We start from the raw sequence: 25,615 nt of genomic DNA, 5'->3' as shown, positions 1-25,615 counted from the left end.
ACAATGTTCCAAATGCATTTATTTTTGTAAATATGTTTGTGTTTTTGTGGATGAATGACAATTTTTACCAGTAGATTCAACGTAATTGTCACGAGCTACGCACGTGAGAAGAGGGACGTTCATTGGCTATTCTAATTCAACGTAATTGGCACAAACTACGCAAGTTAGGAGAGGGGCTTCATTGAAGGTTGTATATTGGGTCAATGAGATGTCAATCAATAGGGTCACAGTTCCGGTGGCAAGATGTGGCTAACGCATGTTAGCTAACACAATTTACCGTTAAGAATGTGGGGAATTATGGACGTTTGCAGTAGCGGTCATTGTGTCTTATGGATCTAAGGACTATTTTTCTCGAGTACATTTACGGGACCCTTACGGGCCAACATAACAGGGCAACCTTTCTCCAAGTTTTGAAGTACTAAGGTGAGTTACATTCATTTTACGTTTGCCGCCGGTCATGCTCATTTACCCGTGACTACATAAACGTGTCATTTACTGCGATCACTCGTCCCGCAACATTTTAATGATAACCAATGCATTTAATAATAGAAATTAAATACAAAGACTCAAAATAATCCAAAAGTCGCTCACCCGTGACTACATTCATGTGTGTAATCAAAACTGGCAGCGGCCACCTAGCCCAACATAACTCAAAAGAAGACTGGTAGTACAGTAATTCATATTAATACAGCAAACAAATGATGAAAAATACAAAATCATAGTACCTGTATAAGGCAGGGGTGTCCAAACCTTTTCCAGTGAGGGCCGCATAGTGAGAAATGAAAGCATGTAAGGGCCACTTTGATATTTTGTAAAGCAACACATGTAGATATGCTACCAACTTGTGTGTTTGCCCTTTTTGGCCCATTTTTGCTTTTAATTTTTAACAACCTGAGTAACTTTTCTTTTTGTAATATTATATTATTTCCATATTCTAACTTTTTGCACAGCCTAAAGTGTTTACTTTCCTTCTCATAATATTACGACTTTTCAAAAATAACATGTTTTTCTTTAATACTTCAACTGTATGCTACTAAAATGACATTTTTCCTCAAGTTTGTCAAATTTGCAACAGTTTTTGTCTTTATTTTGACTTCATGCTTGTAAAATTAGCGCTGATTTTTTTTCAATGTTTTTTTTTAGGTTTCATTTGTTTTTTCAATTTCAGTTTTTTTCCAACAATTTCAACTTTTTTTGGTAAAAATGTTCTTATCATATTTATGACTTTAGCCCCATAATATTGACTTTTTCCACAACCCAAGTTTGCAAAAATTATAACAACTTTAAAATGAATCATCTTATTTCTGTCATTTCAACTTTATGCTACTAATTTTTTAAAAATCATATGATATTCTTGTACTTTTTTCTGTTAATATTTTGACTTTATTCTTGTAAAATTACTGTAGTTTTTTTTCAATTTTTGCTATATATTTTTTTTCATGTTTTGTTTTAGAATGTGTCGCAGGTGTGTGTGTGTGTGTGTGTGTGTGTGTGTGTGTATATGTATATGTATATATATATATATATGTATATATATATATATATGGCCCCTGGGCTGCACTTTGGAGACCCCTGGTGTAAGGTATTGCCAACTTTTTTTATTCTCATAAAATAACAATATAAAAACTAGCAGCAAAAAATACATTGAGAAACATTCCGACAGGTTTATCAACACCACTTTTTATTTTTTGATTTCTTTAAAGCCTTTGTTCAGCAGGTCAAAAATATTTTCTAAAAATCACACATAAACAAAAGAAGGTCAAGCTTATAAAAGGAACCTCATCAGCCGGTGCAAAGTCATTTGAGTTCATTGAAATGGGGACCAAACTGTGACTTCTTCTTTGTTCAAGTTTATAAAAAGGAGCACGCTCATCTTATTGGCCCCTTCCAAAAAGTTTGGTGATGTTTTGTTAAAGCAGACACAGATGGAGGACAACAGTTAGATTTCCCAAACCGCTGCGGTCATTCCAGAACATTACCAACAAATCATCAGTCGTGTACACAATAAAGACCACCACCAACGGTGTCAAATCATCGTTTGGAGACATTTAGTGTATGTATGCCAACCCAGAGGATCACCGTCATGTTACAGCATTGCCTACAAGCAGCCTTATTTACATACTACATGATGACCACTAGGTCCTACACAGCATTACCGCTTGTTTCCTTCATGTATTGCCATCATTGGTCACACCTCAAGGCTTCAATGAAGACTTTTTCCAGCATAACGTAGGACATGAATCACATTTTGTTTAAAACATGAGTGCACATATGTGTCATATTTACACAGCTCCACATAATTAAAAGGCTCCCACATCTGAAATACAGTAGATCCCCGCTTTTCACAGGAGTTACATTCCACGCCTACCCACCGGCTGTGAAAATCTGTGAGTAATTGATGCGCCCATAAAAATGTCCCCCTTCCAAATGCTCCTGCTCGCTTGATGTTGACGTTCTCCGATTTCCGATCGGCATTTGCAATAAAAATGACTGTTGGAACGATTCCATTCGATTTAGCTCCAGAACCCTCTCTCTAGCGACGGAAGCTAACAAGCTAAATGCACACTGTATGGGTGCTTGCCACGAAAAATGATCATGATGATGGACAGAACAGATGGGAATCACGGGCTACGGTCACTATGTTGCATTCAAGGACTGCCGAACTAAGAGTGAAATCTCAACGCTTCACAGAAAAAACATTACCAGCGAAGCATAAAGACAGAAACGCGTAATAATGGGGGATTTTTTTTTTTTTTAATAGCGGTTCAAGTATGCTGTATATTTTAACTATTATCTAGGGATGTCCCCATCCGATTGGCTGCCGTATCACGTTCGTAACGCTGAGCCACACTCCAACATGGTAAGTGCAGTAATGCGCCTCAAAGCAGGTTGCCACTCGACTCCCGCCACCACCCGCAAGAAGAAGAAAACGCAACACCACCATGCCGACACGTCCGCGGCCTACCGTGGTGAAATTCGTTTCACGTTGGACATTCGGTTCCGTGTCTACAGCGGTAGCTCCCCCTCACTGTGCCCGGACTGCTGCGTTATTGTGCGGGGAGCTCGCACGCGGTGGTGGCCAGTGGTGGCCTTATTGCCACCCCTGTGTGAGTAATGGTCTCACCTTGGCCACCCCAGTGACAGATTTCTGGCTCCGCTGCTGCTCGCACGGGAAGTGCTGCTTTAACCGCTGGTTGTTTATACAAGGGACCGTCAATAAATTACTATTGCGCTGAAGAGAGTTGTTAAAAAATGTCATATATTGTAAATCACACCACACATTGATCAATAACCATGTCAAATGGTTAGTCCTCCCCTTAAACTATTATGCACACCCATTTTTTTCCAATTGTATGCTTTTATTGGATGGACTTTTTTATTGGATGCATCTTTTTATTGGATTAGGGACCTGACTCACAGAGGTTTGTTACAAAAGCCAACCAATATTGTTGGTCATGCTGTCATGTTTGTAAAAAAGAAAAGCTTATTGTTTAAAAAAAAAAAAAAAAAAAGGATCGGCTCTGATTGACAAGACTATAAAAAAAATTGTGGCTCGGGACATCCCTAGTATTATCACGTATTTAGAAATGATTACTGACTTAGGCTGAAGGAGATTTTTCAGAGGAAAAAAAACCCAACAAAAATAGATTTTCCTGACCAAAAATCCGTGAATGAGCCGGGGACCCACTGTATGTGTCGGGAGATTGAAATAAAATAAAATATTTATGTTTCTTCGCTGGAGAGTCACAACAGGTGGCACTCCCTGAAATGTCCACCGGGTGCTTTTTCTTCAAGTGCAGCTCTGCGGGGAAAAAAATGCCTTAAGTGGATGGACAAGTAACTGTTCCTATGGGGGGGGGGGGGGGGGGGGGGGGGTAAAAGCCTCACAGAGTCTGAAAAAGCGTCCCTCAGCAGTAAACAGTAAACTTCTTTTCACATTTGTATGACAAACATTAAATGTGACGCGACAGAACTTCACCTTACACCTTCTACATTCAATAGTTATTATTAACAGTGGTTCACTTCTTTTTACACCCGTATGGCTGTAGGGAATGTTAGGAATGATCTTACTTGCCTGTATAGTTAATAAATGTTTTAGGATGGCTACAGGGTGACCCTGTGCCATGCCTTTGGGCCAAAGACGGTGGTTTCATGTGATATCTGAGTTGATATAACGTGTAAAAGCATGGGTTCATAGTTGGTAATAAGTGAAAAATGTATAGTAAAAAATTAGGGATGAAATTGACATTGATTAAGCAGAAGTTGCTATATTTATTGTTGATTATTCAGCTATATGTGTACTGTCATTTTTTCCAGCGTATTTAACGCATACGCATCATGGCAAGCCACTGCTCTCTGTTATGACGACAGTGGGACAGTGTAGCTCCCCACCCCCAGAGACTGACGCTCCTTTTATAACTTTATTCTGACCTGAACACATCAACAGCAGAGCAATTCAAACACCATATACTGTACTGTATGCATGTATAAATGTCTCGAGGCCATTCGTCATTTAAAAATTGTATAAAGACAGTTTTTTTTTTTGTTGTGCCCACTCTCTTTCGTTCCTTTAAGTTAACATGATTAAACGTCGCTATCAATTACGACGTGAGATGGGCACATGAATGCACCACGGCAGGCACGGAGATTTAAGAGTTGTTGCCGTAACACGGACCTTGTTTTGATGTTCAACTAACAGTGTGCGTCTATAAACGTGAGTAACCCAGTTATTTGTCATTCGTTCAATGCTAGACGCAGTTTGCACTGTGATATTGTATGTGTTGTGCGCCTTAAGCATCAAGCCGCCGAGCTGGTCACTAACGGCTGAGCTAGGTTAGCCTCGTCAGCATTGCCACCAATTTGTTATATTGTTAGCATGCTATTTATATATATATATATATGCTATATATATTATATGTGTTTAGTGCACTGCTGATAGCCGAAATGTTACTTTGCTATTCATTTGTGGATATGTCTTGGGAGGGGCGGTCACTGTGTGTGACTGGCCAATCCCAGAGCGTGTTGAGGATTTTCCGTCATCACGATTACGACGAACTGTACTCGTTCCAGGCTCGTACTCGGCAAACATGCATTATCCCTAACAGATACTCGTCTACAACGACTCTACAACGGCTTATCCCTACTAAAAATGGTTAAAACGCTATGGTTAAAAAGTTAAAGTGAGACGACATCTCCAAAAAGAATCGTTTCAGTGACGGTACGAGCGAGTCCTCTTCTCGCTATTAGACAATCTTTGACGTTTTTCCTCTCTCAGTGAAGCACAAGCTAGCGGCAGAAGCCAAGTTTGAAAAAGCTCCTAAACAAGCTGTGTTTGCTCAAAAACGTTTGAGTCTTGGGAAACTTTTGTCTTTGTGAGTATCTGTGTGTACAACGCACTTAAAATAGCCATCTCAAATGTTCCTGAATCATTGTTTCGAATATGTTTGTAACCTTGATGTTGTGTTGTAGCTGTTAGCTACAGGTATGTATCCCTGTGTTTTGGCTAGCTACTTGTAGCAATGTTACATAACCCGTATTTTAGCGATGGAAAAATCTGACACTGAGCGTGCGCGCGCTGTTAGGAGAGTCCGTGGGGACGTCCTTTTTAAAAATGCAATTTTTTCATATGATATCAGATGTATTTTCATTGGTATACATGTTTGTTTGGTAATTGCTTCCCAAGTCAAATGAGTGCTTGGAAAGTTAAGTACAAATTTAAACCTTTCAAACTCATGGACCGGAGCTTCAGGACAAGTTAAAAGGTATATAGGATATTCATTTACTTTAATATCTATCTGCAGACGAAATTTCATTAAAATCGAATTGTGTGAAATGTGTTTTTGTGTTTTTTTTTCTTTTTTTACCAGAAATGCTACATGTCGCTTGCATTGTTGTCTTATTTTCTATATGGATGACTTGATTGTAAAAATAAAATATGGGTAATTTAGATATTCATCCATCCAATTTCTATGTCACCTTATTGGAACAAAAAAAAACCCATAGATTTTCTCAAATATGGGGCAGATGTTGGTGGATTTTATACATTCCTGTCATCGATGTTGGCGAGGTATTTCTTGTGGTTAGTGTGGGTTGAAACCAATGCAAAGGTTGCTGCTGCACTGCAGTGCTAAGGCCTACATGAAAAATATGACACTTGATTATCTATCTTCCCGGGACTTTTTGATAACCAAAAAAAAAGTAAATGGCTACTCTGACTTTTAATCCAGAGTTTCACTGCCTAGTATGATATATTTTGTAGTATGTTTGCATTTGCCAAGGTCCGTGGGTTGATCACAGCTTTTGTCTTGACTCAATGTTAAAGCAATGGGGCCCAAAGGCACTATTTTCGGGTATAAAATCTGCTCTAGCTTCTTTAATATTTGGGGTAGAGAAGTGAATGAGGTATCAAATTAAAGTTCAAGTCGTGCTTCATCAGACAGAATTAATCACAGACTTGATTTTTACAAATTTAAACATTTTGTACCATTTGTACTACTTGTGTTTAGCATAGTTAATGAAAATTTATAGATACTAATTGCATTTTTTGTATGTAACAGTTCCCGCACGCATACGCGCACGTCAAAGAACGCTTCACTAAAGCAAGAAAATAAGGACGGAATTGTCTTTAATGGCACACCGTGTAACAGGTTATTTCTATTTCCCATGTGGAAATGTGTATGTTGAAGACCTCTGATGTATTTTGGCCGTTGAAGGAGGCTCAAAAATAAAGATTGATGGAAAGCGTCAAAGAAGAAGATGCAAACTTGAATGTTCACCTTAAACTTGAGCAAGTTCCGCTTGTTTGTCTGCCTCAAACTCTCCCTCGTTGTCGTCGTCGCCGTTATAGTCAGCCAGCTCCTCCTCCATCACCTTGTCTGTGAGACAGTACGTTGATTTTTAGCACACAAGGTAGCTCTCAAACACACCAGAAAAGATGTTGAACACTGTAAATTGTGGTCATGGTGCATACAGTACATAACTACTCTACCTATTGTTTTATCCCGCATGGGCTGCTCTTGTTTCTCCAAATCCACTTCGCCCACCACCTTCTCCCCGTGGTCGTAATCCTCCACCTCGTCTACTCTCTGACCGATGACGTCCTTTTTCTCCGGGCCAATCAGCATGCCCTCCATTCCCGGGTCTGCTTCTGGAAGACAGTGGTAGACCCGTCACAAAGGAGATGTTTGGAGCTCGCTTGTTCGCGTTGTTTACCTTCTGTGTGGACATCTATCACCTCCACTTCAGTCTGATTCTTGGCTAAGGCTTTGCTCGTTTGACCCTTCTCGGTCACCACGGCTCCCTCTGCTGGCAGGTCCTGCTCGACAGCTGCGCCCTCTTTTGTGGTGTCCGACAGGTGGACGCCCTTGGTGGGGGGCGCGCCCAATGCAGTGCCTGTGAGGGACAAATGAGCCACGTCTAAAGCTCTAAAGTTTATTTACCCCAAGCAGTACAGTAGTTGTGAATGTACCAAAACACACTATATTTCCCATGGTCCAGGGTCAAACTGTGGCCATCATAAACCCTGTTATTATCCTATCAAAGGTGCAGGCAATTTTAACACGCTTAGGTCAGCAAGTGTAAAAAGAAGTTAACCACTGTTAACGGCACAACTCATGTCGCAAGACATTTTGTAACATTTTTAGTTGTCTTGTGGGCACCTGGCATGGGAGGATAATAAATCAATTTAATAATTACACAATAAATGAAAAAATGTACTGTTTTGCCGGCCTCAATATATTGCCATGTGCATGCGTGTCTGTTAACATCGGTAATTACATGCATAAGCGTAAAAAAGGTGAACCCCTGTCAACACAGCTAACCTTCGGGAACAAGTAGGCCTGTCACGATAATAGATAAATCGATTTATCGAACGATAAAAAAACAGGTCGATAATTATGAGCCCTCGGTAAATGCACATGTACATGTAACGGATGCCAGCCTGTGAGGCTGTGCGAGTGTACGTTGATAAAACTCACTCCCCCTGCCTCGAGCTGCGCTGAACACGCGGCCAACAGGGCTTTTAGTCGCGTGGTCAGCGCCCTCGCCTCCCATTATAAAGGTCCTGTGTTCGAGTCCCGGTGCAAGACAGGGCGGGTTACATACATACAGTATAATAATAACAATATACCAGAATAATGCTATATTTCTTTTAATATGTCATCTTTCACTCTGTAAAGTTGTGGAATTGGTGTTTGTGACGCGTATTTTCTCACAGGCAATTCCTACTGTGTGTCAAACGTTTGCAGCATTTCTTGAAATGCTGGCTTTTCAACTGTATAAAGCATTTCTTTTGCGCTGACTTTCTGTGGCAAAATGATCCACTTTAGTTATGTGTGATTTATTAATTATCGCGAGACAGTTTTTTTTTTTCTCAATGAGAAATTGCATCATGTTTTAATCTCACAAGCTCTCGTGACACCCCTACTGTACAATAATCCCTGCATATTGGTGGATCTCTCCTCTGCTTTAAATTGTAAACACATTTTTCTTGATGGTAACTAATAGTAAGTGGTTTGATGGCGCTATCTACAGAGGGAAAACAAAGAGTGCTGCAGCTATAAATCCAGCAGACGGCTCTGTCTCACAAGTCAATTCACTCAACATTTTCCAGCTGGAAGATGCTTTGACAAGACGTGATGTGTAACTGCACGTTTTGTAAGTACAACACTGTATACTGCATACCTGTTTTTGTTTCAATATGTAAAAATGAATTTCATATGAGTTTCATAACTGTGAGGGGCTTAAAGGGTTTAGAGTTTCATTTTTAGGGAATCATCATTTGGTAGTATCTGTGGTGTTGTACACTACGTGCTTTACCGTCATCCTTGAAGATCTCATTGGTCAGCAGTCCAGGACGGTCATTTCCTTTAGACACAGAGGGGTTCGCATCAGTCGATGTCGTCATCGTTCCCGCCGCCTCCTCTTTTACTCCGCCATTGTCTGCCTTGTCCTGTCAACATTAACAATGTCACATGGCCATTTGGCGTCTTCTAGTACGATAGGTTGGGACGGACCGGCGTTACCTCAGCGACAGCATGGAGGAGCAGCTTCTCCATCTTCTTCTCAACTTCCATTTTGGCAGCCTCCACTCGCTCCTCACATAGCTCCTTCTGAGAGAGGACCTGCGAGTGACAATGTGTCCTGCACCGAGACACACATAAGGACATGTTACCTAGCGGCCTTAAAAAATACAGACACAGTAAACATGCAGTAAAAAAAAAAACAGTAAAAAAAAACCCAACATATTTTTGCCTAACTAAATGAAATAAAATGAACTACGATTCACTATACTGCAGCATGTGCATGTTTCTTACATGTCGTAAGCGAGTTTGTTGTTGAGGGTGTTGATGTTCCCTTGGCAACTCTGCAGTTCCTTCTGAAGCTTCCCCAGGTCATCGTTCATCTGATTTAACTGGCCTGCAAACACAGATTACGCAACACAGTTAGACAGCAAACTTTTCATATTTTTATTTTATTTTTTTTTTTCGTTTTTATATTGTAGGCGCAGAAAAAAATGGGGCACCAGGCAACCTAAAGTTCTGTATGTGTTTGTTGCTAAGCAGAATTCATAAGACTCAACCATTTTCCCTCAAGGCCAATGAATAAACATTTGTTTTTACCGTATTTTTCCTAACTTTAGTGTAGCCAAATACTATATGTACTATTATTCAGTTTAGTTCTGAACCTAATAGCCATCCCTCACCACCGTATCACCGTTTTTCAAAACAAATGTATTAATTATCGCTCTTTTGTGGTTGACTACAGACTATTAGTAAAAAATATACAAATTGTATGTATTCTTGGATGAAATTAAGCATACAACTGACTAAATGAGTTACAATACAAATATAAGGCATTCAGAAGAGGAATTCAAAAACGTAATATGTAGTATTCTACACTGGTCACTAGGTGTCAGTAATGCTGCATGGTGAGACAATAGCCACAGCAGGACACATGCTGTCCAGAAAAACTTAACTTTTGAATCTATGTTATGTCTTATTTATGTCTAATATGTCTTACTTTTTGTTATTACATTATCACGGTCGGGTCTGGAACCAATTAATCACAATAAACGGTGGAAAAAAGAGGTTACCTCTAAGCTCCTGTATGGTTTTGGTACTGGAGGAGATGTTCTGCTGCAGTTTTCCCTGGAAAACAAACATGAACATTAATAACAAAAAATATACTAATGGGTAAAAGGTAATTATTTAGCCTGTACCATTTCCTGGCTGCAGGTGTCCTGCACTCCTTCCAGCTGCTTCTTGTAGAGAATTTCAAGGCGACTGATCTGATCCTTCTGCCGCTCAATCTCCTCATGGTACTCGCTCTTCTTTAACTCGGCCGCCCCGCGCTCCGCAGCTCCGCGCCGCACCTGGCCCTCCAGCTCGTACAGCTTAGTCTGTCATATAAACATTTTTTTGAAGAAGTAAGGTATTTTTTTTTAGAAACTATAACAAGGATGCCTTTTATTTTTACAAATACAATTTTACAATTATAAAATAATAATTGTATTGAACCACCACATTATATATTTTTCCTCAAATAAAAGCACATGCTCGGAATACGCTGATAATTGCCTTGCAACACAGCCTATGTCTTAGAGCATCCCCCGCCCACTTTCCTTCACACTGTGCTGGTGTGCCAAAGCCAAAACATGACCACTGTGTGGAACTTACCTGCCGTTTGTGAGAGTGACATAAATTTTGCACCCTGCAAAACATGCCACGAAAAATATCTAATCTTTTTAATTTAATCTAACATTTGAAGAACAGACACTATGGTGAGTTTTCAAGGCTCAAGGTGCAACATCAGTCAAACGGCAGCTACAGTAGCGCAGGCAAAACCCTGGACAACACTCGCCCGTATGTGCGTGACAGTCAACTGAATTAATAGGGCTAAATAACTATCCTCTCTCAGCGGAGGAAGACACCGGGTTCACCGACTGCTCTCTCATTTGGAGCCCACCTATGTGCTACCTGGACATCCTGCAAGAGCTCCATCAGACAATCTACTCTCACATCCAAGTCTCCTTTAAGAATGCGTCTCATCCTCTGTAAATTACACAAGTGATAAATGTTCTCTTGAAAAAATAAGTAAAATATGATTTTGTCTAAATTAAGGAGAGTTTATGGCTCCTTTTGTCAAACCACATAGCCAATAGCAGCGATATTTACGATATAATGCAATCTGTATTTATCAGTTTGTTTAAGGTTCCACATTCTCTTCCAACCCATTCATTTAAGAATCGATACAGTATTATTCTTCACTTCTTTATTGTGTTGTTTGGTACATCATGTCATGCTGTTTCTCTCTTATTTCGTTCAACCTGACTTCTGTGGCTTTTTTTTGTGTGACCAGTGACTGCTTGGGATGATAGCCATAAAACCAGAAACGTAACTTATTGTGACACAGGAAAGGTACAGTATCTGCAACACAGTTAGTTAAATATCTGTTTCTTAAAAAGACAAATAGCATTGATTTTTGTAAGCTTTATTTTGTTTGGTGAACTTATTTTTACCCTTTTTAAAACCCTATAAGCTGTTGCTCAAAACATGCACACCTAACAAATACTGTAGACAGGGAAGTCGGGTGCCACCTTGGAGGATGTGATGAGACAAACCTACCTGTAGTTCCAGGTTGCGGGAGCTGGACACCCAGTAGTTGAAGCCCAAGACGATGATGCAGGCGACAAGGGCACCGATCATTAAAGGCGGAGATCTTCCTCCACGCCGCCCGTTAACCAGGCCACCCATTCTTGTCTACTCTTCTGTTAAACACACACACCAGTGAGAAGGTCAGTATTAAAAGCCATTAACTGATACAGCTCTTGTGTTGGCTGTAATTGGATTGTGCGGGATGTGTAAATGTTTCTTTAAGACATTTCTTGCAGTAAATAAGTGATAGAAATGTAAGGAGAAGCACCAGCAACAAGATACGTAGCTGCAGGCAGTCAGAGACAAGTTGACAAGCAGGAAAGGTGAGAAAGGATGCCAAATAAATGTTCAAAGCAAGTCGTTTACACATAACTTTAAAATAGGGCATCCCATCTAAATAAACATAAGTTTAATTTCATTCAAACAGAGCCTGAAATCATAACTACAGATTATGCACACATACTGCATTGTCTGCCTGGCTACCTAAACAGCGGTCACATATGAGCTGTAGCTGAAGCACTGATAACGCAATAGGAATGTTAGCTCCTTATTGGACGTTTACGTTTAACACCCTAAAACCAAATTGGATTTATGTGCTTTCTTAATGTAAACACAGGCTAATGCTAGCTTCCTTCCACGCTAACGTTAACCGTGCTAGTAGCAACGTATGCAGGTTCCCCATTTACATTAGCAATGCTACAAGGTTAGCGGCGGCTCTTACCTAGTGCAATCAAAATGACGAGTTGTAAAGTCTCGCCAAGATGATTCGATGATATTTGTATCCAACAATCTCACCACGCTGCTCCGACTGACAGCAAACGACCCATTACGCAGATAAATAGTTTTGACTTTATTTGATCGTCAAAAGCGAGCGATTGCATATTTTTTTCTGTTTACTGTCTCGGTTCAACATCCGGTGACGTCAGCTAATAAAGCCTTTCGGGCAGTTGGAAAAACCTAACAACGTAGTATATTTTCAGTATTAAATCAACGTAACAAACTCAATTTAACAGAATACATCTCTCGAGTTTATCAAAACTTGAAGTAAAATATGTAAATGCTAGAATTTGTGGAATTACATGTAAATGTGCAATAATCACAGCTTTTCCTTTATTTTTTACGACGACCATTGAATGCATCCCTGAGTTAAGCGTTTGTTTTGAAACCCAAACGTTGTCCAACAAAAAAAGTATATATTCAACAAGAAATATGTCAAAATCTGATTTATTTGAATAACTTAAGCACACAGACAAACAATGTCAAGCCCCGACAATGAACAATATTTAAAAGAGACATTTATCTTAATTCACATTTGACACAGGTCATGCATGTGGTTTCACAGATTATAGAGGTGCTTAATTATGTCACCATTTGACCCAGAAGGCATGTGGGACTGCTCTTGGCACTTTATTTTTCCACTTTCAGGACTGACATATGTGGTGTATTTTAAACCATGTTTAAACATTTTTAAAAATGTCCCTTTTGGTATGAAAAACACCATCAAAGATAAGTTATGTCTCCTGATCTATAGACGGAAAAACATTATATACAGTATTAGTCACAACTTCATTGAAAACGTTGGCGTTCACTGTAACTTTATTTTGGCAGTAGACTCCTCTGCTGCTCCTCAGGCTGTGTCTCTCCCCAAGTGAATGACATATCTGGGAAGACAGAATATGTTTACTCTAGATTGTTTTGTTTCTTGACAGGTGTAATATGTCATACTTCAAATCATTATCTATACACAAAGTGTTACAACTACAACAAAATAGAGATGAAATTGCATTCATTCCCCACCGCCTTCCTTGGCTTCTGCCATAGTGTCTTCTTCCTGCTCGTCCTTTATTTCAGTGTAACCAGCTCTGCTCCTGCCTGTGGCCCCGTATCGCTCGTTGCTCACCTGACAACGCAAAACAATGACTACAAGTAAGTTCTGTTGCTTCCTGAAATGTCTCAGTTGTGCAATCTAAGGGGTGTTACACTTGAGATCAGGGGTGTCCAAACTTTTTCCAGCAAGGGCCACATCGTGAAAAATGAAGGGATGCAACTCTGATATTTTGTAAAGCAACACATGGAGGTATGCTAAGAAGCTAAGTAAGTAAGTAGCTCAAAAAAAGACTGCATTTCACCTTTGCAATACAAGTGAAATGCTACTAAAAAGTTTTTTTCCTGAATTATACCAGTTTATTCTTGTAAAATTGAGACTTTTCTTCTTCATTCGATTATAACTTTTTTCTTAATGTTTTGACTTTATTCCCGTAAAATGGAAGCTGCTTTTCCCATTTCTGCTGTTTTTTTAAAAAAATTTCCCAGCTGTTTTGTTTCAGCTTTCCTTTTGTACATTTTCTTCTCGCAATTATAAATTTATATCTTTTTAAAAATATTATGTAACTTTTTCTTTATTTGAACATTGCTACTAAAATGATCATTTTACTCATTGTAAAAGTTTATTCTCATGAAATTGCAACTATTTTCTCATTGGAAAACTCGTTTTTTCCTCTTAACAGTTTGACTGTACTCTGGTCAAATTTCTGCTGTTTTTGTTTGTTTGTTTTTTCAAATATTTCAACTTTCTTCTTGGATATTTTCTTCTCCTAATATTTATTCCCCTGTTATACATTTTCCCCCAAACTAAGTTTCCAAAAAATTACAACCTTTTTCATTGTTTGACTTAAAAAAAAAACCCAACCTTTTTTTCTTTAATATTTCAACTTCATGCTACTAAAATGCATAAAGACCATGGCCACACTGCTTGAGTGGAGATGTGCTTGGTAAAGTACAATAAAGTAGTGTACAATTTAAATGTTGCCAGTCATACATAAAACACAGTGATGCAAGCTGGAGACCCCTGCAACCTGGACACTCAATTTATTTTATAAAGATATTTATTTGTATTATTTTAGTCTGTTAATTTTGTTATCTTGAACAAAAAAATAAGTAATTGAACAATTTTTTTCCCATGTAATCGTATTACTCCAAAACATGCATCAAATTAAATTCAGGTTTGTGTCAAATAGGCCAATCTCAATCACGGATGATCGGGATTGGAATCGGCAGCGTAAAACCCTGATCGGAGCATCCCTGGTTTTACATGCAACTCTAAATGCCTATCAATGACAAATGAAAGAGATAAATGGACATTTAAGGTTATGTTTACTTTTTATTGATGACGTGACTGTTCCCAAAGACACGACGTGGCAGCGAGATCAACCACCACCTTCCTGATTTTGGTCACGTCAAGAATCACGTTATCGTTGACGGTAAAAGTAACCTTAAACGTTAACTTAACCCTTTCATTCATCATTTATTTGCATTCCTATGCATTTCAAATTGTTTTCTGCATGTAAAACTATAAAAGTGTGTTTTGTGTTAACATTTTTGGCTTTCTTTGACAGATTCATTGAATTTACATTATTTTTTTATGGGAAAAATTTATTCGGTTAACATCCATTTCCGTTAAGAGTCGGACCCTCTGGAACAAATTAATGGCGCTAACCAAGGTTCCACTGTATACGTGAAAAATAATGATCAGATGGCAAATGGATATTCCTAACCCATCTTCTGTTCCCCGCATCCTCAGCCTTTCGTTGTTTTCTTCTCTCTGCAAAAAAGAAAGCATGAAATCGCATGTACACGCTTGCTCAGAGAATAATTCACTGGCCACACGTGACCAGAAAAGAGGAACACGTGGTTGTGCGGTCATTTGAAATAGCAGCCGATGAAGTGACCAAACGAAAGTACCTCTCCTGATGAGTTCCTTGCCCTCGTCCACGAGGTCAGCTGTCAGGTCGTCATTGGTGACGTATTGATGGATGCCCAGCAAGTTCAAACAACGAGAGCCCAGGCTGAAAACATGGAAGAACATTCGCTCATTCATTCTTGTGGGATGTTTTTTAAGATGATCTTTGAGTGTAGGGAATTTACTGCCACCTATTGGTGAGCTAGCAAAAATAAATGACCATATAATAGCAACAAGTGCTGAATAAGCATCCATTTTCTCTGCCGCTCATCCTCATTAGGGTCGCGGGGTATGCTGGAGCCTATCCCAGCTGACTTCAGGTATACCCTGGACCAATCGCAGGGCACATATAGACAATCACTCACACTCACATTCATACCTCGCCAATTAACCTAACATGCATGTTTTGGGAATGTGGGAATGTACCCGGAGAAAACCCCCACACACACGCGGAGAACATGCAAACGCCACACAAACTCCACACAGAGCGGAGATTCAAGTATTTGTCTTACTTGTACAGTGTAGCAGAGCAGAGCAGCAGTACCAGCATGGGGTAGTAGATGTAGAAGCCGTTGGATATGAAAGGCAGCAGATTCATGGAGCCCATGATCTAGCAGAGGCAAAACAATAAGTCAACTTTGATTGATCCCATTGTATTATGACACCGCTGCAACCTACGGAGGTATAGGATGTCTGTATGCGGTCCTGATGGGAAACGGCAGAATCCATGTGGATCAGACCCAGGAAGTTGAGACACAATGGAGGAGTCAGGCGACAGAAGAGCCTAAAAGGAGACGCCAGAATCGGTTCATGTCTAATACCATTCAGTACAAGAGCTGTACCTTGTATAAAGACAATACTGCTCAGAGAGGTATTTTACATTTGAAGTTGTGAACAATGCATTTGGTTGGAGTTTATCCTGCATCATACTAAGAGCTGTTTTCTAGTACAGACTGTAAATGCTCCAATTAACGCCTCGATTTAGTGAAGTGTGGCGTCTCCTATAGTCACCTGGTGCGGGCTCTACAAAAGCCTATAACCGCCAGGAGCCTCCAGTTAGCATTAACAGCTGTGACTGTAGGCAACCTCCTGATGCAGGTTTTATTAACTCCACAAGATGGCAGTAGCTGAATTTGTATTGTGGTCAGCATCCAGCAATTTTGTCTACCTCCGCATGCGCTTCAAAATGCTACGGTTACACTTCTCAACTTTTGGCGTGAAACTGCGGGTTACACTTGCCGTCCTGTTGTTTTATAGTGAAGTCATCAACGCTATTAAAGCTGGCTGAGTAGTTTGCTGCTTACCGCTGTTACAACATTGGTTCTGTTGCTGCTGTGTTGTGCAATATTCTTGTTCATAAATGACCATGTGGTCCAAGACAACCACAATTTCCTTTCCACTCTCTCATGCACTCCAAATTATTACACTTAAAAAAAATGTATTTGTGATACATAATGAGGTTTCACATTTAGTAAATACAGTTAACATCCGCCCCGGATCGCAGGTTTTTGGGTTAACAAAATTTTTGCTAAAATTTTGCCTAGGTTTGTGTTCGCCCGCTTGGTCAGTGTCCAATATGGCGTGCCGTTTGTTTACACCACCATCTTGGATCATGCTCAATTCATAAAATCTCTAGTTGTCCCTCCTCATACATGGGTGGACTAGGGGTGGAATTCAACTTTAACATTATTCTTTTTCGTATTTTACATTAGTCAAATTTGACAGCAGCACTGTGTTTTTTGGTGAACAAATTGCTGTTATATGGTGGTTGTCATTTTTTTTATATTTCAAGAAAAAAACAGCCTTCATGTCAGCTTATTATATATAACGTTGTCTCTTTACATTACACTTGGCTGGTTTTTCCTTTTTTTGAAATAGTTTTACAAATATTGCAACTTCTCTGACATTTTTTCTTATATTATTTTGATATGATGTTTTGACTTCAATATTGTAATATAACTTTTACCCGATGTAAAATTACAACTTTATTCTTTGTTTTGTTTGGTTCCCATCTTACAACTTAAAAAAAATACATTTTAAAAGTCTTTTAATATTTCAACTTTTGCTATTTTTTTCTCTTAATATTATGACTTTACTTTCTTAATATTTTTGTCTTTATTCTTGTAAAATGACTGCTTTTTTCTGTTTTTGCTTTTTTTTTTTAAGTTTTGTTGTTTAATTGTATTTTTAGAATGTACTGAGGGTCAATAAAAAAAACAGCAGCGGGCTGTAAATGGCCCCTGGGCCGTACTTTGACCACCCCTGAATAAGAGCATTTACCAGCAGATGACCGTGCACTTAATATTGCGGTCACAAGTGTATAAAACAAACTAATAGTGTAAACAAAATAGAACATACATGCCGCTGAACTGCAGGCTGTAGGCGTCGGTCTGGTGATGCGGTGCCAGGTAATAGTAGTTGAACACTCGTATTCGAAACACGGTGGAGTAGACGCACACGCACAGGAAGAGCACTGTGACAAAGCACACCCCCTGGTGGACGGAAAAAAACAAAACGTTGAAGTTGTTATGTGATTGTGGGGGGGATTTTTTTGGTATGTTTTGTGTGAATCGGTGCCTACCTCGATACAAATGTAGTTGTGTTGCTTTTCAGCCATCTGGATGAAGAAAGCAAAGAGGGAAAGGACAGGACGTGTGCTGAAGAAGGTGCACTCGGACCAGACAACTGCTACCGAGAGGAAGCACAGCAGCGCTGCCAGCAGCCTGTAGAGAACTTGCCTGAACACACACTCCCAGTACCACTCTGGCCACCACACACACACACACACACACACACACAAAATGAGGTAAGTCTTGCGTTGGAAAGTGAAGTTAACGTTGGTGTATTGACGACCACGAATATAAGATGGCTCCTCTTTTTCAGGACTCTGTATGTGAGTGACAGGAGGAAAAGCACTGACTCGCTTGGGGGAAACTCACTTGGTGCCAGTTGCTGGTTTGCATATCATCCTTTATTAATATTAATAAATGTAATATTTTCATAGTTAAGAGCATATAAAACCTGTTTACGACCTACACAAGTTTTTTTTTTTTTTTTTTACATCATTATTAGAGCCCTGTAGACATGAAATAACACCCCTATAGTCACCTTTATACTCTATTACTCACTCCTCAGTCACACACTGGTGGTGGTAATCTACTGTACATCTGTAGCCACAGCTGACCTGGGGTAGTCCGATGGATACGTGGCTGCCAATTCGCGCCTGCGGCCTCTCCGACCACCACCCAAACATTCATTCACATTCATACACCAGTGGGTGAAGTGTCTTGCCCTGGGACACGACAGTGACTAGGTCGAGGGGGCGAGGATCGAATCGCCAACGTTCCTGGGATCTCTGTGACGGCTGCCGGACTAAGCATAGCAACATCCGAGCTAACTAGTTAGCCTCCATTTAATGTATTCTAAACTTCAGAGTTTGAAACGGAGTGGGGAAGAAGGATAAAATAAGAAGCCAAAAACGTACCACTTCCACACATAATGGGAGGAGATTTTTTTTCCCCACTGTGTCCTGTTGGACTTTTCATCCACGGCTGACTCCATATTGCAAGTTAAGGTAATATAATGTAAGGTAATGTCTCATCAATGTAACATTATTGACGCCTAGTGACCACAATACCACATGACTTGTCTTTCAATATTTTTTGACTAATAATAGGCCGTAGTGAACCATGAAACAGCCATCATTTATTAAGTAATTTTTGAAAATCCGAAATCGAGTGAGGGAGCGATGTTCAAGGTACGACTTCATAAACTTGTGTGTGTGATCTACATTTGCAAAAAAAAAATAAAAAGTCCCAGTATAGCTGACACTCACCAATTTTTGGAGTGTAGAGAAAGCTCCGGATCCAGCTGTGGCGTTGCGCTGCCGAACAGCTGTGGATGAAGAGGCGTGTCGGGCTGCTGCGGCTCTTAGCGACGTCCTCCAGATGGAAAACCTCCTCCAGCAACATGGACCACTGAACCTGGGTCTGACGGCACCTCTGCACTGCAGAGATCACCTGAAACAAACAGCACCCACTTTCAAACACCCCGATGGTAAATAATTTCACATCGAAGCCACTTGGCGGTACTTTTTTGTGAAGCTGAACCAGGCCTCTTTTGCTTGGGAGGACCGTCTCCTCCTCAGAGGGGCGTTCCACGTCTCTGCCCATCTCTTCTTGGTAGTCAGCGGGACACTGTGATGAGATGGTGGTCTCGTAAAACACAAGAATAACGCAACAAACTGAATCAAATAGCCTCACCTTTGTCAAAATGGTGTCTACGCACTTCCTAAGGGAGTGGTTATACTTGACTGACACATGGACGACGGACACCTCCTGGTGACGACATTAGGTACAACAAATGGATTTAATACACTGGCCTCCAGTCTAGATGTGTAATTACACTTTGTTTCATGATACTGATTAATTGTCCCAATATACCAATGTCATAATATAATAATTATAATGTAGCCTAATTAGCTCACGTTCTAACACTTATGAATGTTAGAATGAATGCATGCTATGTGCTATGTGAAATTATTTACAAAAGTCAATGATAACCAGATTTAAATACCTCAAAAACTAACTTCATTGAAGTCCTAAAAAAAAACATACCTCCTCCTGGAATTACCAAATTATTTCTAATTTACTCCATTATTTTTGATAAATTATATATTTTCAAATTTTATATTAGCATATTAAACATTGTATTGTAATATATATAATCGCTGTTTTAATTCATCGATTTAATTAAGACCTCCACTTTTATAAACTTAAAGTCAAATTATTTAAAATGATGATATGAATGATTTGCTATATTAATTATTTGTTTTTTTTAACCAAATGTATTTAGTTAAAAAAAATAGAAATTCAAATATACTGCTCAAAAAATTAAAGGAACACTTGGAAAACACATCAGATCTAAACTGGGGGAAAAATGATCTTGAATATCTTTCCTGATAATAAGTGGGTGATGTATTAGTAACAAAATGATGCCACATCATTTGTTAGAAATGAAAATGATCACCCTATAGAGGGGGGAAATCAAAGACACCCCAAAAATGAAAGTGAAAAAATGATGCAGCAGACTGGTCCATTTTGCTAAAATGTCATTGTAGCAACTCAAAATGATTCTCAGTAGTTTGTGTGGCCCCCACGTGCTTGTACGCATGCCTGACAACGTCGGGGCATGCTCCTAATGAGACTACGGATGGTGTCCTGGAGGATCTCCTCCCAGATCTGGACCAGGGCATCAATGAGCTCCTGGACAGTCTGAGGAGCAACCTGGCAGCGCTGGATGGACCTAAACATAATGTCCCAGAGGTGTTCTATTGGGTTTAGGTCAGGTGAACGTGGGGGCCAGTCAATGGTATCAATTCCTTCATCCTCCAGGAACTACCTGCATACACTAGCCACATGAGGTCGGGCATTGTCGTGGACCAGGAGGAACCCAGGTCCCACTGCACCAGCGTAGGATTTGACAATGGGTCCAAGGATTTCATCCAGATACCTAATAGCAGTCAGGGTGCCGTTATCTAACCTGTAGAGGTCTGTACGTCCTTCCAGGGATATGCCTCCCCAGACCATCACTGACCCACCACCAAACCGGTCATGCTGAATGATGTTGCAGGCAGCATAACGTTCTCCACGGCATCTCCAGACCCTTTCACGTCTGTCGCATGTGCTCAGGTTGAACTTGCTCTCATCAGTGAAGAGCACAGGGCACCAGTGGTGTAGTTGCCAATTCTGGTGGTTTATGGCAAATGCCAATCGAGCTCTACGGTGCTGGGCAGTGAGCACAGGGCCCACTACAGGACGTCGGGCCCTCAGGCCACCCTCATGGAGCCTGTTTCTGATTGTTTGGTCAGAAACATTCACACCAGTGGCCTGCTGGAGGTCATTTTGTAGGGCTCTGGCAGTGCTCATCCTGTTCCTCCTTGCACAAAGGAGCAGATACCGATCCTGCTGAGGGTTGAAGGACCTTCCACGGCCCTGTCCAGCTCTCCTGGAGTAACTACCTGTCTCCTGGAATCTCCTCCATGCGTCCAGGTACCGTAGTGATGCCCTGGCCCAGATCTGGGAGGAGATCTCCCAGGACACCATCCGTAGTCTCATTAGGAGCATGCCCCGACGTTGTCAGGCATGCGTACAAGCACGTGGGGGCCACATAAACTACTGAGAAACATTTTGAGCTGCTACAATGACATTTTGGCAAAATGGACCAGTGTGCTGCATCATTTTTTCACTTTCATTTTTGTGGTGTCTTTGATTTCCCCCCTCTATAGGGTGATCATTTTCATTTCTAACAGATTATGTGGCATCATTTTGTTACTAATACATCACCCACTTATTATCAGGAAAGATATTCAAGATCATTTTTCCCCCAGTTTAGATCTGATGTGTTTTCCAAGTGTTCCTTTAATTTTTTTGAGCAGTGTATATTGAATGCATATTGCATGATATATTATAATCATAAGTTTGTATGTTAAAATATTCATTTAAAGTGAATTACATGTAATAAATTAAGAGCCTTAGCACTTTTTAACAAAACGCCTGTTTAAACTATTTGAGGAAGGACAGTAAATCTTTTCTCACCTCCATGACATCGGCTAAGTTCTCCTCGGCCGCCGCCTTCTCGATGGCCATCTTTGCCACCTTGAAGTAGGCCTTGGCCAGCGAGTGAGCGTGGAGAGATGACAGCCAATAGGAACGTGGGATTTCCACCAAGCCGTATCCTAGCAACAGCACCAGGAGGAAGAGACCCCACGTGTTGGCAGCGGTGATGCCGATGGTCTGGAAGTCTGTCCTACACAACACCAATAACGCATACATGTAAGTTTTTACTTTAATAGCTCTCCCCTGGCAATCAAAACTAACCATGTGAGTCGCCACTGAGGGTGAGCCGCCACGGAGATGAGCAGAGAGATGAAGATGAGCAGATAGGTGCCGTAGTAGATGGCGTTTTCAACCAGCGCCGTTTTTGTCCTTCCAACGATACTGAAAGCTCCTGAGCGGGCATATGACTGCATGAAAGGCAGCAACAGCCTGCAAGCAGCCGGAAAGGGTTAAATATGCCCACGCTCACTTCCTTAGGTACATCAAGAGTGAGCATCTCTTTAACTTAGCAAATCTGTGCAGGTGTGTGTGGGATCTTACCAGGTGAGGAACTGGGAGGTCCAGTAAACAACTCTCCAGAAGACAGGGAGAACTCCATCTGGTATGTAACTCCATGGCTTTTCACACACACTTCAAACACAAACACATACATGTCTATTCTAACGTATACTGTTTTGTCTATCTATGTAGCCAGTTAGCTAGCTAGGTAGTAACTTTGCTGGCTAGCATCCTTGCTAACAAGCACAGAAAATAGAAATATATTTCTTTTAAATCCATATATTCATCTATCCATGTACCTTAGTGAGCTATCTTTACATAGGTACCCCTCTGAAGGGTCTATCTTTCTATCTAGTTTGTATTGCTAGCTAGCTTAGCATATAGCTACCCTATCATTTGGTTTTGTCTAACGTGCTAGCTGTTTTAGCATAGCTACTCTTACGAAGGGTTCATCATTTGGTTTAAATGTTAGTTCTTTTTATTATTGCTTGATTATATTTTCTTATTACCTCCACCTAGGAGGTTATGTTTTTGTCGGTGGCCATCTGTTTGTTTGTGTTCAAAATAACTTGAAAAGTTCTGAATGGATTTGGATGAAATTTTCCGGAATTGTCAGAAATGGGATATGGAAGAAGTGATTACATTTTGGGGGGTGATCCGGATCACCGTCTGGATCCAAGAATTTTTTAAAGGATTCTTTAACATTGCGTGATAGGACCGTCTTCGGCATTTGTGCATATAACTCCACGAAAAATGGTCAGGGCACTTGGAAAAAATACAGGACAAGTTTCCAACAGGTTCTACAAAATCAAAGACAGATCCAGATAATGGAATAATACCAGACACTATGATCCAGAATATGAAAAAATAGGGGACCTTAGGAATTTTCATCCTAGGAAAACAACAGATGAAACTATAAACATGCAACAAACAGCATTATACAGTGTTTACCTGTCAGTTGGATAAAGACTGCTAGAGTTCCTTGTGGGAGTCACAGCAACAGCAGCAGCGGCAGGGTTGTGTGCATTGTCCAGCACACACTGCTTGTAGATGGTCTGAAAGACAACAACAAAAAAAGACAAAGTGAAGTCGACTCAGACCGGGTGCCTCCATCGTCTGTCGTACCGTGCTGACGTCGAGCGGCAGTACGAAGACGATGAGGAAGCAGAGGTACCAGGACACCAGCGTCCCCAGCAGGACCATCCGCTGCTGCCTCCTCAGGTCGCCATAGCGATGGAGAAGACAGAAGGCCAGGAAGAATACCACCACTAGCACGACGATCAGCACGGCGCCGCTCATCGTGTCAGGAGGCGGTCGTCATGGCAACCTGGGACGCGTCAGAGAGACCAGTTTAGGAGGGGATGGATTTAACAGTATGAGATTAATGAGATTGAATAGAGGTTAACAGTATGTCGTTACAGAAAGCAGTATTTCATCTGCTTTTTATTTATTGCAATGGAGAAAATTCAGGCTAACGGTCTCACTTTACAATACGGTACACAAAAATACAGTAGTTGCAGAAAAACTAATGAGGAACTAATCACTAAGGCACATAATTATGGAGTAGTTACTGAGGAACTAATTAGTGGTTAGGGTGAGGTAGGTTCGCTCCTCATTAACTACTGTACTGTGAACCTTACTGTAAAGTGTTACAAGGCTAACATCTTGCTAGCCGTGATGTTACAGCTAGTCCTCCCAAAACTGTTAAACTTGGTATTATGAATGCTTTGTTTGTCGTAAAACCACATAGTATAAGTATAAAAAGGGCTGCTACAGTTTGCTCCGATCCTTGATAGTTACTGTAAACGATAAATGAAACGATTGCGAATCATTGGTAGACTGATTGTTTACATCGCCACATAGCCGGAGTAACCTTTTATTGCCATTCTTTAAATGTGCCCAAGAAACAAGGCGACACTCAAAACGTACATTATTCTTACCTTCCGTCTTCGAAAGCCACCGACTGCGCGTAATTCTGACGTGGAGTGTAAAATAAATCGCACAGAACCTTTGAACTGACAAAGCGTAACAACGTCACAATAACAACATCCGTTCTGTGCCAATGAGTGACGCAGGGGATTGTGGGTGTTGTAGTTGTACCGCAGGAAAGTTTTACCGGATGTCCGTCATTAAACGTCACAAATAGGAAATATTAAATTCTAAATAGACATGCATTATGAACGTAAATGATTCCGATCTTATTTATGATTTGTTTATTTACCTATGGCGTATAATAAATGTGTATTTTAAGTTTCTTTTTGTGAGTTGTATGCTAGAGTTCAAAAGCACACCACGTGACCAGATGCTCCAAATTTAGACAGCAGGGTAGGCATTCGAAAGGCAAAACAAATCACACAAATGTTAGATTTTAATATATATTTTATGAACATATGGAGCATGTGTATTTATATTATATTATTTATATTATATTGTATAGTGTCATGCTTTCTTTCTGGACATAACAAACAAGAAGCTTTTTGCTTTATTTGATTCAAGTCAGTCCAGTTACTTCAGTGTTGTAGTTCACAATATGGTCTTATTGTTGAATCAGTATTTAATCAAAACTCGGTGTACTGCAACAAATCACATAAAAAACATCAGTAGTTACACATTTATTCTATTATGGTACTTTTTTCGGCAATGTTCCAGCACAAGCACAACAAAAAACTAAATTAGTGGTTCTGACTCTGGAATGGAGATGGAAAGTCAACTCAAGAGACGAAAAAAAGATGAAATCCACTTTAGATCTGATGGTACATCCACACATATGGGTCGTCAGAATAAAGAGGGCCAATAACATTAAAGCACACAGCTCTGTACTCCAGTAAAGAGTCCATTTGGCCCAGCAGATCCAGACACATATGCTCCACCAGAGTGAGACAGGTGGACCACCCTCCAGTGCCTCTGTTCAGCTCATCCAGCCAGCCTGTCCCAAAAATGCCCAAAGACCCTGGCCATTCCTCCAGAAAGTTCTCCATTCTCTTTAAAAACAGACAAACGGTGCTGAGTCAAACGGCTCCAGTGTGCAAAAGAATGTCAGCATTTGCAGGTACTTAACGAGGCCATCTGTCAGCCTACATCCTCTCCGCAACCCTTTGCTCTCTCTC

At 40.4% G+C, this 25,615-nt stretch overlaps 3 protein-coding genes and 1 long non-coding RNA gene across 9 annotated transcripts in view; 2 read left to right on the top strand and 2 right to left on the bottom strand.

Annotated features, from left to right (window-relative positions):
• Positions 1–88: 88 nt before the first annotated feature.
• golm1 (golgi membrane protein 1) lies at positions 89–12,566 on the bottom strand. The gene is made up of 11 exons (XM_054774420.1): positions 12,376–12,566; positions 11,625–11,767; positions 10,220–10,399; positions 10,094–10,148; positions 9,315–9,417; positions 9,024–9,141; positions 8,818–8,950; positions 7,213–7,392; positions 6,989–7,147; positions 6,777–6,875; positions 89–3,802 (listed from the first exon to the last, which is right to left on the bottom strand). The coding sequence occupies exons 2-10, from the start codon at positions 11,751–11,753 to the stop codon at positions 6,778–6,780; spliced, it is 1,155 nt and encodes a 384-aa protein (XP_054630395.1). The 5' UTR covers positions 11,754–11,767; positions 12,376–12,566; the 3' UTR covers positions 89–3,802; position 6,777.
• Positions 10,084–18,499, top strand: LOC129180203 (uncharacterized). Its single transcript, XR_008570109.1, has 4 exons — positions 10,084–11,794; positions 13,506–13,580; positions 18,007–18,199; positions 18,277–18,499. It is a non-coding gene; the product is annotated as an uncharacterized LOC129180203 (long non-coding RNA).
• On the bottom strand, positions 12,870–24,576 carry LOC129180200 (G-protein coupled receptor-associated protein LMBRD2B-like). Of its 2 annotated transcripts, none has more exons than XM_054774409.1 (17): positions 24,449–24,576; positions 23,634–23,835; positions 23,460–23,563; positions 22,551–22,640; positions 22,272–22,439; positions 21,990–22,200; positions 19,656–19,730; positions 19,485–19,589; positions 19,229–19,412; positions 17,975–18,156; positions 17,752–17,885; positions 16,072–16,177; positions 15,906–16,003; positions 15,396–15,499; positions 15,209–15,255; positions 13,452–13,554; positions 12,870–13,315 (listed from the first exon to the last, which is right to left on the bottom strand). In XM_054774409.1, the coding sequence occupies exons 2-17, from the start codon at positions 23,805–23,807 to the stop codon at positions 13,251–13,253; spliced, it is 1,950 nt and encodes a 649-aa protein (XP_054630384.1). In that variant the 5' UTR covers positions 23,808–23,835; positions 24,449–24,576; the 3' UTR covers positions 12,870–13,250. The 2 variants fall into 2 exon arrangements, with proteins under 2 accessions (XP_054630384.1, XP_054630385.1); XM_054774410.1 differs by having other exon boundaries at positions 24,438–24,570.
• Positions 22,474–25,615, top strand: part of slc1a3a (solute carrier family 1 member 3a) — a 35,627-nt gene continuing 32,485 nt past the window's right edge. For 3 of the 5 annotated variants that reach the window (XR_008570108.1, XM_054774418.1, XM_054774416.1), the window contains exon 1: positions 22,479–22,611. The gene's annotated coding sequence lies outside the window, so the exon portion shown is untranslated. Of the gene's footprint in view, positions 22,612–25,615 lie in introns of all 5 variants that reach the window. The other 2 variants (XM_054774419.1, XM_054774411.1) reach the window with 2 other exon arrangements.

Source organism: Dunckerocampus dactyliophorus, chromosome 4, assembly GCF_027744805.1.
Source record: "Dunckerocampus dactyliophorus isolate RoL2022-P2 chromosome 4, RoL_Ddac_1.1, whole genome shotgun sequence".
Taxonomy (NCBI): domain Eukaryota; kingdom Metazoa; phylum Chordata; class Actinopteri; order Syngnathiformes; family Syngnathidae; genus Dunckerocampus; species Dunckerocampus dactyliophorus.
The sequence above is the reverse complement of the archived record's forward strand: the minus strand, read 5'-3'. Positions and strand labels throughout refer to the sequence as shown.